The sequence below is a fragment of the Vigna umbellata genome, chromosome 4 (genome assembly GCF_029865625.1).
Source record: "Vigna umbellata cultivar VRB3 chromosome 4, Vumbellata_1.0, whole genome shotgun sequence".
NCBI lineage: Eukaryota > Viridiplantae > Streptophyta > Magnoliopsida > Fabales > Fabaceae > Vigna > Vigna umbellata.
Genome location: NC_142168.1, coordinates 53,186,787 through 53,199,085, shown reverse-complemented (window position 1 = coordinate 53,199,085; position 12,299 = coordinate 53,186,787). Strand labels below are relative to the sequence as shown.

At 32.0% G+C, this 12,299-nt stretch overlaps 1 protein-coding gene and 1 long non-coding RNA gene across 2 annotated transcripts; one reads left to right on the top strand and one right to left on the bottom strand.

Moving 5' to 3' along the window:
- Window positions 1-1,721: 1,721 nt before the first annotated feature.
- LOC124826838 (protein neprosin-like) lies at window positions 1,722-5,533 on the bottom strand. The gene is made up of 7 exons (XM_047299783.2): window positions 5,390-5,533; window positions 5,210-5,296; window positions 4,896-5,081; window positions 4,644-4,808; window positions 4,228-4,281; window positions 2,278-2,424; window positions 1,722-2,111 (listed from the first exon to the last, which is right to left on the bottom strand). Exons 1-7 carry the CDS (start codon window positions 5,531-5,533, stop codon window positions 1,734-1,736), a joined length of 1,161 nt encoding a protein of 386 aa, XP_047155739.2. The 3' UTR covers window positions 1,722-1,733.
- Window positions 5,534-6,537: 1,004 nt separating this feature from the next.
- Window positions 6,538-10,756, top strand: LOC148200596 (uncharacterized). Its single transcript, XR_015785611.1, has 2 exons — window positions 6,538-7,123; window positions 8,731-10,756. It is a non-coding gene; the product is annotated as an uncharacterized LOC148200596 (long non-coding RNA).
- The last annotated feature ends 1,543 nt before the right edge of the window (window positions 10,757-12,299 follow it).

Genomic DNA, 12,299 nt, shown 5'->3' with positions numbered 1-12,299 from the left:
AATAAGTTAAATAAAATAATATGTAATTCAAAATAAATAAATAAATGAATAATACAAAACACATGAATTTATTAAGATTAATATAAAAAGAGCTTAACATCTTACTCCCTTATTGACATGACAGCCAATAATACTTTAGCTTATTATTAATATAAATTAATTGATTGACAGGACATCAATCAATTTAAGAAAAAAAGAAAAATAAAATAAAAAACAGATTCTCTAGGTTAAAATTTGATTGAAGCTACAAAACATGTACAGTACTCAATAAAGAAGAAACCAGACTGAAAAATTTATGACTGGAGGCAATGATCTTGTTTCCAATGGTGTGGACACCGAGGGATAGAACTCAAGGAGCAAGGTGCAGTGTCCTCAGCATCGTGATTTTTTTTAGGGTAAGGAACGCCCACAACGGAGAAAGCAAAAGGAAGGAGATGAATCTTTGCGCAGGATAGAAGACCAAAACGAAGGAGAAGAAGAGAACGATCGCCATGTCATAATCTCTCAAATTAAATAAAAATTCCACGTAATAAAATATTTTGACATCAACACATTAATTATGCAACACGTCAGCACCAACTAACGCCGTTTGTTACAATTTAACGGTTAGGGTAAAATTTGTTCATTTTTACAAAAAATATGACCCAATTGAGACAGAAAAAAACTTGAGGACCCAACTGAGATTTTCATACAAACTTGAGGACCAAGGGAGGGTTTAAACCTTATATTTATTATAATATAGTTAGAGTTGATTTAAAAATAATTTCAGAAATATTTAAAAAAAATGTGAATTTTAATAAAAATATCAATATTGAATTTATATAAAAGTTGAATTTCATATCAATTTGGAGAGGGACAAAATTGCTTTATTTAAAAGAATAAGACTAAATTGAATCAATATAAAAAATATAAAGACTAAATTAAATATAAGACACTAACATGTGATACTAATATTGACATGTGACAACATGACATGATACTAACTTGAGAGGTGAATTCTTTTAGAAAAAGTAAAGAAAAAATGAAAAAAAAATAAAAAAAATCATAACCTGGCAAATGGAAACCTTATTTACTGTGTCATTAACTATTTAAACGATGTTATAAAAAGTGACTAAATTAACAAAAATTGGAACTTTATTGAACAAAAGAAAAGGAATACATTGAACAAACTTAACAAAAATAGAGACTAAATTACTATTTAAGTCTAAGGGTGTCAAAACGAACTAGTATGACCTATTTAGGTTCGAATTGACCTTTAACCTATGTTAACTTGGTTCAAACTTCGATTCGGATTGACTCTTCTAAATCTTTTATATTAACTTTTCTGGATGGTTGGTCTTTACTGACTTGTTTTGATGTTTGGTCCTAACTAACTTGTCTTAACATTTGATAGAAAACAAACTACTTGTCTCGGATTTGTCTCGACATTTGATCAAGATCAATTTCACTTGACTATAAGTCTCAAATGACTCAACTTGAATATGTACATAGATATTCAAGCAAAAATTTGGAAATATTAGGCCGAGATCAAATTAAGAGTTAAGTATATAGTTTAACAAGAGAAACATTTTAATGAAAAAAAAAGTCGAGTCGCCCAACTTTATTTGGAAAATGAATAGCATTCTGAAAATTACCAACACAATAGAGAGAATGATAGAAAAATAAAGTATAATAAGAAGAGATAATTATTCTTAAACTCATAAACCCCATATAAAGTTTAATTATAAATAAAATTAAATTCCACAATTGCCTCCCGGTCCTCCAAAGTGAACAACACTTTCCTTTTGAACCTCTCCGTAATATTTATCATGGTAACCAACATCATAACATTTAGTATTGTCAGAGAAGTGTTTGGTCATAAAAGATTCAGGTGTATAAACAATTAATGATGCACCTTGAATCTTGGGAGATCTAAAATAAGATTCATGGGTCCTATTTCCATCAGGAAAATGCCCAGATCCCATTGGAGGACTACGACCACCAACGTTGGCTTTTGTTCTCCCACCCCATCCTACGATGGATGCTGACCCTAAGTTCGAGAACAATGCTGCTGGATAATATCCGATGTTTACCTTTCCTGCGCTTATCCACCAATTTTTTGTCTTTAAATCCTAAAAACACACCTCAACTTTTCTCAATAGCATGTCATAAAATATTTCAACTCTTTAATTATATTTACTTAAAAATGTATTTAGAAAAGTAAAATGGATACTAATAATGCATTTAAGAGTCATTCAATTTTAGTCAAAGTGAAAATTTAATTGCATAATTATTTACCTGAGTAATAGCCATGTAAGCCTCATAAGTCGCGCCACCGTAGGTAGATGTGTCAGGGAAATATCCACCAGGGAAGTTCTTCCTGTCAACCTGGACAAAACCTCTACATGCGGTATTGTAGCATCCTGTCTTTTTGAAGTTATCGGACTGTAAAAGTTTTTAGCATTGACTTAAATTTAAAGAAATGGAATATTTGTAGCATAAAGATATAAATAATGATATGTTACTGCCGTTAGAACTTAAAAAACTGTTTTAGAATTGATAATGTATTAAAAATTATGAGATATGATTGTTTAAATAATAAAAGTTTAAAGTATAAATAAAAGTTTTATAAATAGAGTTTTATTATTTCAAAACATTATTTTTTAAAAATCTTTTTTATAAAGTTTTTTTCATTTTCTCTAGGTTTTCTCACCAGCTGTTCTTATGTTTGAAAATTGAAGAGTGCGTGATCTTCAAAGCGAGCTCTTCATTTTTGTCTGATCAGTTTCTTCATTAAAGTAAGTTACTTTTCCATCATTTTCTTGGTTTGTTCGTTCTTTTTTTGCATGTGGCCTTTTTTTGGCTAGTATGTAGTGTTTGAATTCTTTGTTAGTCTTTGTTGATTAGTGAACTTAATGGTATATTCTGATAGTGTTTGTGTTGTTTCTAGGGACACATAGAGCTTTATGCGAGCTAAAGATGTTTTAAGAGTTGTTGATCAGTCTAGTATGTCTCTTAGGTAAGGAAAATTAATTGTGTAGTTTCATGTGATTGATAAATTGTAATTGATAATTGTATGGTGTTTTTTCTGTATGATTGATTTGTGTGAATAAGAATTAATGAGTGGAATTGAAGTTAGGTTTAGAAATTGGTTTACTTGAATTGCATGATGAAATTGAGAATGATGTATGATTGATATTGTAGAGGATGTTATTTGAATCATTGAATGTGGTTTAATTTGAATTAAGCATCTATGTTGGTTGTTGGACTGAAATTACAAGGCTGGACTGGCATAAATCTACATGATGCAGAATTATGTAGACTCGGTGGACGAGAAAATACTTCTTGGATGAAAAGTCGGAGAGTTCATTAACTTGAAAGTGGTTGGGCGAGACAAGTCTCGCTAGGCGAATTTTGTGGGAATTTAAGCCCCAATGATAATCTCGTTGGGAGAGCTATGTGGTCACTTGGCGAGTGTGCTTTTAGGCACTACTCATTGAACAAATATATATTCTTATTGAACAAGATTAATAGAGTTTAACACTATGTTCATATTTTTTCTTCTGGTATATTTACATGTGTGATCTTGTAAATGTTAATATGATGGCGGGTTTATGATTTTATGAATGGTTGGAACCAATCTAAGGAGGATTAGTAGTGATTTTGTTAATGTATGCTTTGACATATGAGGGTTAGAAAGGAGGCATCCTGAATTCTACTAACTATTTATACTTAAAAAGAGTAGAATAAGTTGTGGTAAAAGTTACATGAAATCCTAATCACTGGACTATTGACCATAGACGCAAAGGAGACTGACCTTCTTAATGGTAGGGTGATAACCCTTTTGTTTATAAATATGTAGAGCATATATAACTCATATAGTTTTTTACTAGATGTATGTATATTATATTGCTATAGTTATGATAATGGATGATTATATTAATATTTTATATGTATTTAATTATTTGTTTTGTTTGATTAATTTTATAATGTTTTATTTAATAGTTTTATTTTATCAAATGAGTGTTACCCGAATAAATAAAATTAATTTTATTTAGAAAACTTAATTATAATCTTCTATTAAGTGTTTATTATATGCAAGACACAAACATTCATTTGTCTCAGAGACAAAAGTGAAAAGAATAAGAAAAACCCATACCTAAGATTTATTAAAGTATATTCTCTTCCATGTTTTAGTTCTATAAATTAAATTAGGATTAAATAAAATATAATGATACGTTTTCTTACCGTCCATGATGTATAAAAATGGGTCCTTGCATCACCGTACATTGATGGATGTACCTGATATCAAAGTATGAAATCAATTAGAAATTTTGTTATGTTCGATTTTATCTGTTTTTTAAAATTATTTTCATAAAAACCAATAATTATGATATTTTTTCTTTACTATAATAAAAAATTTATATTATATTTATTTTAATTATTTTATTCTTTATTTACATCTATAACTCATAAATTTTAAAAAAATATTATTATTTCAAATAAAATAGATATTAAGAAAAAAATAAAAAATATTTTAAATGCTCTATAGAATAATAATCTTTAATATGAACACAAATAAAAATACCTAATTTTATATTGACATTTAAGACACAAATTAAATGACATAAACTTAAAAAAAAAAATCATAAATACTAACTCACATGCCATCCCATAGTTATTCTGTTGGAAGATTCAACAGGTCCATTTTCAACCCATATATGAGACATAGATATTTGACCTTTCTCAACTTTTGGATTATAAAGGCTACATATCCCATTAACTTGATAAAAAGGAGAATGATTTTGTGGAACAAATGCTTCTGCAACCTGCAAAAATTGAATATATATTCAAATAACTAATCAACTTAAAATATAATTTATAGAATAAACAATTAGTATTGTATAATATCTTACGTGAACACCGGGAATGTCTTTAATCAATATATCATCTAATAATTTTTCTTGAGAAAAATTATATTTCATTCTTTGTATAGGAACTGTTCCTTGTGGACATTCTTCGTTGTCAAGATCAAACATGGATCCGATTTGTGAATTATTCACCAATGTTTTTTCAGTTAAATTTTCAAAGGTGGGTTTTATCTGGAAATAAAGGAACGAAAATTAAAATTTAGAAAAAAAATATAATAAAAAAAGATTGAAAATTAAAACTAAAACATTAAAAGATTTTAAAGTTGAACCTTTTCTATATAATTAAAGGTTTTTATTACCTGGAATCTATGATTTTTTAATAAAGGATGATCAAAGACTGGTTGTTGGTAAATATTAATGCAGTCAACAATGCCTCCAAATTCTGTCTATAAAATCCAAAAAAAAGAATAAAATTAGTAATAGGTATAATGTGATAAAGTTAGAAAAAAACAAAATAATTTAAGAAGATTATAAACTACATAAATAGTCTTGATTGGAGTCTTATCACTGAGGTTTGGTTTTGTCTCAAACTCCAAATCTTCCCTCAAGGAATCTTGAATACCATCAACATTATGACTAATTATCAAACACAAGCACACAAAAAAGAACAATATATTCGTCATCCTTTTCTCAACTCTCATACTTGATAATCTATCTATATATACAGAGCAGCAGTATAGGATAGAGATTCAATAGTAAGTGAAATGACATACTCTTCCTCCTAATTCTAATCCTTGACTATTTTAGAAAGACTAATCAGGTAATAAATTACTTGACATTAATTGGGTAGTAAATGCAATTACTTGTTTTTGAAAAAATATTAATATTTTTTCAGGAACGTTTCTTTCTATCATATTTAATAATGATTATTTATATAAAAAAATATTATTTGTAAGTAGTGGGTTGAATTTTATTACTTTTTGAAAGTTATAATTATTTCATTATTGATTATGAGAGATCTTTTTGATAGGAGTTATTTGACTATTGTAACTAGCTGAATGTAAAAGGTCATGACTAGGTTTATAAAATAAGTGTAATAGGCAAAGTAAATAAATAGATATACTCAACCAAAAGTAGAAATGGAATACTGTCAACACTCAATTTTGTCCGGATAATTTTTAATAAAAAAAATATATATTTCTTTCTTTTTTATGATGTTTACTTCATTTTATTTAATTTCACTTGGTTTTATCGATTATTATGTTTGAGTTGATTTTATGTGATATGATTTAATTTTATTTTGTTAGATCTTATATGATTTTACTTTATTTAATTTGGTTTTATGTGATTTTTAATTATATTTTATGTTATGTTGTTTTATTTGTATTTTTATGTGATCTTAGATTTTATTTTTTACGTTTTTTCTTTATTTATGGAATGATTTGATTTGATATTTATTTTGTTTTAATTTAAATGGATAGCATGTAATTTTATTTGATTTGGTTTAATGCGGTTTAATTTTATTTGATTTGTGTCAAATTTACTTTATTTGATTTTGTCTTCCTTATTTGGATTTATTTCATGTGATTTCATGTGATCTTGTTTCTGTTAGTTGTTTTTAGTTTTAGTTAATTTTGTTTGTTTTAAAACTGTCAGGCCTCAGAAAAAAAAAAAAAAAAAAAAAAAAAAAAACGTGGCAGCCTGAGAGCGCGCCACCTCACCGACGCACGTAAAGTCAGCAGCGTCTGACACACGCTAACAGACGCGTGAAATTTAGTCAAAACGTAGTGGGAATTGGCAGAAGGCTGTCAGCGTTAGTGGACGTGCGCTGGCAATGGGAACGCACGCTGGCAAGGTGGAAAAACGGATATGAGACTCTGATAAATCCTCCACCCTCCACACGCTCCACCATTTTCGTTTCTGAATTCTCTTCCTTCTCTCTTCACTCTCTGCACCTTCTCTCTAAGGAACCACCGTTTCATCTCCTCCAATTCTGGGATCCGGCAGCGGAAGGACGAACGTCATCCAAGGCTTCCAGAAAAGCCGTTCGTTTCAGACTGAGCTGGTAAGCCTTTTTCCCACTCTCTGGACGTTCGTTTTCCGCGTATGCAAACTCAATTCTGAGTTGTGCGTTCGTCCTTTCTTAGTGTAGCGTAATTCTGATTTGGCGGTTGGGCTCGTTCATTATAGCTTGGTTTAACGAGCGTTGACGAGCGGAGGATTTATAGTGGAAAGGAGAAATTGTGTGCGTCAGTGGACGTTCGTCATTCCAGGTAAGGGAAGCTTATTTGATTTAATTCATGTTGTGTGCTTCGTTTGAACGTTCGTTAATTACTGTGTGAATATAATGCATGATGATGGTGTGATTTGAGTTGCATGAACGTTCGTTATTTACTGAGTGAAAAATGATATATGACTAAGTTTACGTATGTTGTATGAAATATATGAGATTTGGATGATATGGATTATATGAAGATTGTAAATTGTACCATGACATGAACGAATGGAATTTATGAACTTGTATAATGAGAAATGAACTGAAAAATGAATTTTTGTAAGAATTTTCCCTATGAAAATGCACATCCGTACTGAACGGTCATTGACCGTTCGGTTTTTATCTTGTTTTGGACGAGCGTCCTCTTATCTAAAAACTATGCTTAAGCGTTCGTCCATATACTAAATTGAACGTTCGTCCTCATCTTATATTGAACGTTCGTCCTAATCTTATATTGAACGTTCGTCCTAGTCTTATACTGTACGTTCGTCCGAATTGGTGTTCAGTCTTATGCTGAACGCTCCCTCTAATAAGCGCTCGGTCTCACACTGAGCGTTCGTCCTAATGGTGCTCGGTTTTGAACTGAGCGTTCGTCCAAATTGGCGCTCGGTTTTGAACTGAGCGTTCGTCCAAATCGGCGCTCGGTTTTGAACTGAGCGTTCGTCCAAATGGCGCTCGGTTTTGATCTGAGCGTTCGCTCTAGTTGGTGCTCGGTCTCTAACTGAGCGTTCGTCCTAATGGTGCTCGGTTTTGAAAGGAGCGTTCGTCCTAAAAATGAGGCTCGGTCTTACACTGAGCGCTCGCTCAAAATGGTGTTCGGTTTTATTGAAAAACCGTACGTCCAACTTCAGATTTACCACGTTCGTTTTCTGATTCTTAACGACCGTCCGTTCATTCAATTGAATTTTTCAATTAAATAACGTTCGTCCAATGAACAGTGTACGTCATGGAAATTCTGCCGTTCGTGCTCGTATTCGAACGAGCGTCTCTTGGTCTTGCTCACAGCGTTCGTCCTTAGTCTTATTCGGGACAGAACGTTCGTTTTTGATGATTTCCTTATAAATGATGAAAATGGATATGAATTGATGAGTAATGAATGATGAACAGTATACGAGATGAAAATGAAACTATGATTATTGAACGAGGGTTCCAGGTAGGAACGACTCAGATGAAAGTTGAAATTCGTAAAGTATGACTGTGGGAAGTTAATGCTGGCTGTTCAATCCTGATATTCCGTGAGTGATCGTCCTCAAGTAGAGGCGCACGTCATGCGTGGGAATGGCAGGAGGTCGTCGTCCTTAGAGGTACTTTGGACGGACGTACTAACCTCGGGTGGCAGCTGATGAGAATGCCAGTTACCACACCACCCGGGTGCACGAACGCCTGTAACTACGCAGAATTCATACAGTCCGGACAGTCAGTCGTGTCGAGTTTTATTTTGTGCATGCGTTATAATGTCTTGATGTGTGATAAATTATGTAATGAATTGTATGACTGATGCATGAGTTAAATTAAGTAAGCTTACCCTTTCGTTTCCTTGTGTTGTCTATTGTCCTTGTACGTCCGTCTTGTCATTGCAATGATCATCCGTGTGGATGTGAGCAGAGGGAGACGAGCGTTTGGAAGAGGCGCTGAATGAAGAGAACCTGGTTGATGTCGAAGTGAAGACCGAGCAGTGAGGCGCTCGGCCAGTTATGTAGCCAGTATTAGAGTGGTCGTTCGACCATCTTGTCTTGTTATTTTATTCCGATAGACCGTTCGTTATTTGTGCTGTGTAAACCGTTCGGTCAAGTTTCGTGTACGTTCGGCTTTTTCATTTGTAACTCTGAAGACGTGCGGCTTTGCACGTCTGTTTTGTTATTATTGTAAGACTGTACTCAAGGACGTTCGTCCTTGAGCGTTGTTTTGTTTTAGTTGGAAAACTGTACTGAAATATTATTAAATGTGATTTTCTGATTTTATGGTTTATGCTGTATTTTTGGGATGTCACAAAAACTTACTTTATTTTATGATTTCTTGTGTTTCATTTTTATTTCTATTTTAGTTTTATTTATCTTAATTTGTTTTATTTATGGAATTAGTTGATTTTGATTAATGTGATTTAATTTGGTAGTAATTTTATTTGATTTGAGATTCCAATGTGTCTTCTGTTGATAATCTTCCTATTGCACCTTTAGACATTGCTCCTTTCCAATTATTCTCCAACGTGCCATTCATTGTTCTCCTCAGTCAATCACTTTCATTTCCTAGCCGCCCACTAAGTTTTGCAATCATACTTTCATTTCTCCTCTTCCACCAATTAACTTAATCCTTCGTTTGTTGCAAATAATTTCTCCCATCAACCCATATAATTTCACAAAAAGCCTGAATCAGATCAACAGGAAGCAATCAGGAAGCTGACAGATACCATCTAATTTTATATATACCAATTGAGGTATCACATGGAGAACAGTTCACCAATTTCTACCTTTACCAACCCTCCAATGAGAGTTTGCCGACAGTCTTCATCTCTGTCCATTTAAAGAAGAAGGAAGCCATAACCAAAGGGGGAAGGAGCTCTTTAATTCTCACCTCTCCACTACAAGAATTCCTCTTTCACTCCTTTCATAATCTCCTTCATCCTATATCTCCTAATTATAACCTCTCCATCACCTACCAATTCAAGCTCTTTTCCAGAAACCAATTCTTTACTCATCCATAATCTCTTCCTAATCAAATGGCAATCTCTTTTCCAAAACAAACATTATTCTCCTTCCAAATCAGATTCAATTGCTGTGCTTTCATTCCTTAATTCACCCCTTAATTCAATAAGAAAAAAAAAACCAGATAAGTCAGAACCTTTTCCTTTTATCTATCAGAAATAAACCATCGGATACACCTTCATCCTTCACTCACGGGTTCACACAGAGACCAATCATCCCTTTCAGCTTCAACTCCATCTCTTACCTATTAAAAAAGATTCCAAAGTCATTTCATAAATAAATAAAAAAAAAGCATACTAAGAAATAGAAGAATAGAAAAGAAGAGAGATCGCAATCATGTAAATAAAATAAAACAAAGAAAAAAAAAATCAAACACAAAAAGACAGACTTTGATAGCAGGTACAATGGCTGGCTTCCGGCGAGACTTGAAGAGATTCGCGGTGGAGCTTCAGGTATGATTTTCATTTTGATAGGTTGGATTTGTGGTTTAGGTTGTTTTGCAGATAAAGTTCGAGAGGCCATGATGGCAAAGAGATGAAAGCAACCACCAAGTTCAACGTCGGTGATATTGCCGACTTTGAAGAGGCTGAGGAAAGAAGGAGAAGTTGTTGGTGTCTGGTGGCTTCATGCGGAAAGCAAGGAAAAGAAGGCTTATGTCTTTGCTACGAAGAAAACAAAATGGGAATAAGAAAGCAATTTTATTTTCTGTCATCGGAAACAAAAGAGAATATGGACCTGGGCCCAAGATTCACTAGCGATACCTCTAAACAAACTTGCTGCACCCATCTTCAATGGGCCTATAACACTCATGCGGTACCCTTATTTCAAAATTGAGCTTGGTTCACAATCTTTTTTTTACTACTTGCATTAATTCTATCTCTGTATCTGTTATTAATTTTTATTAATTTTTTTGTTTTGGGTCTGCTTTATTTATTTGTTTCGTATACACCCTTGATAATCCCACTGTGTCTTGTGTCTTGTGTCTTGTTTCATTTTCATTCACGATATTATAAATATTTGGTCTGAGCATTCACTTTTAATAAAAAAATACTCAAAATATAAAATAAACAAAAAAGCCGTGTGAATGCTCGTGCGATCGTACGCATCAGCCTAGTGCTCATTACGTAAAACAATAAAAACGAAGAAAAAGCCGTGTAAGTGCTCCTGCGATCGTACGCATCAGCCTAGTGCTCATTATGCAAAAATTTAAATATTACATAAAAAAAATACCAAAAAAATATAAAATCTTCAAAAACCAAAAACATCAACACTTTCAAGCAAATAAACAATCTTCCTAGCCAGAACGTGATCCTTGATTCTCCATCAAAAGTGGAGATACGTAGGAGCAAGACCCGTCCTTATCAGGTTCACTTTCCCAAAAATCCAAATTTATCCATAATCAATTTCTCAAACAATTTTCAAACAAATTTTCAAGCAGTTTTCTAAGAGAACTACGTAACCCTGATTTTTCATTCTGAATGAGAATACGTAGGAACGAGGTCAATCCTTGTCGGGTCCAAAAAAAACTAAAAAATACATTTTGTTTCTTTAGAATTTTATTTTAGGGGAAAGTTAAACATTTTGAAAACCACATCATATTCGCGTATTTAGTTAAAGGAGTAAACCTTAAGGCAGGCGTTGTAGGATGCTAATACCTTCCCTACACGTAACCGACTCCCGAACCAAGAATCTCAGTTTCGCAGACCATGTCTTATCATTTTATGGTTTTTCCAGAATAAACTATGGTGGCGACTCCAAAAAATCTCTTTTTCAAAACCGTTTTTCTTTTTCGGGTCGTCGTCCTGTCGCGATTCCGGTTGCGACAAATACATTTTGCTAAAAAAAATTGTTTGAGGTTTTCTATCTCATGGGTTCTTGATAATCCAAAATTTTTGAGTTTTTAACAAAGGTCTTTCTTTTCTTTTGTGTTTAAACTCTTATGCTTATATTCTGTCTTTGGAAATGTTACGTCTGTCAATTTTCATTATGATTTCTTATTATTTTTTATTTTAAATAATTTTCAAAAATTATTGTTTATTAACATTCTAACCTAAATTTATATTCATAAAAGAATCCACCTCTTTGGATTCACATAGAAAATTCTTACTTTATTTTATTAAAATTATTAACTTTGATAAAGTTTATTTACAATTTAATTAAATTTTAAACATCTAATTTTTTTAAATAATAGAAATTTTAATTCTTTAAAATATTAATTAAATGTTATAAATAATTATATAATAAATAGTAAAACATATATTTTTACCATTAACTTTTTAATGCATAACTTTAATTTTCATTGGTCATACATTCTGTAACATCCCAAAAGAATAGCTGAACACTATATATAAGAATCATCACATAATAATAATAATGTAGGTTGACTTACAACTATCCTAAAATAACCATAAATTTAAAACTTTACAAAATTCTATCCTAATACAAAACTATATACATGACCGAACGGTCCCT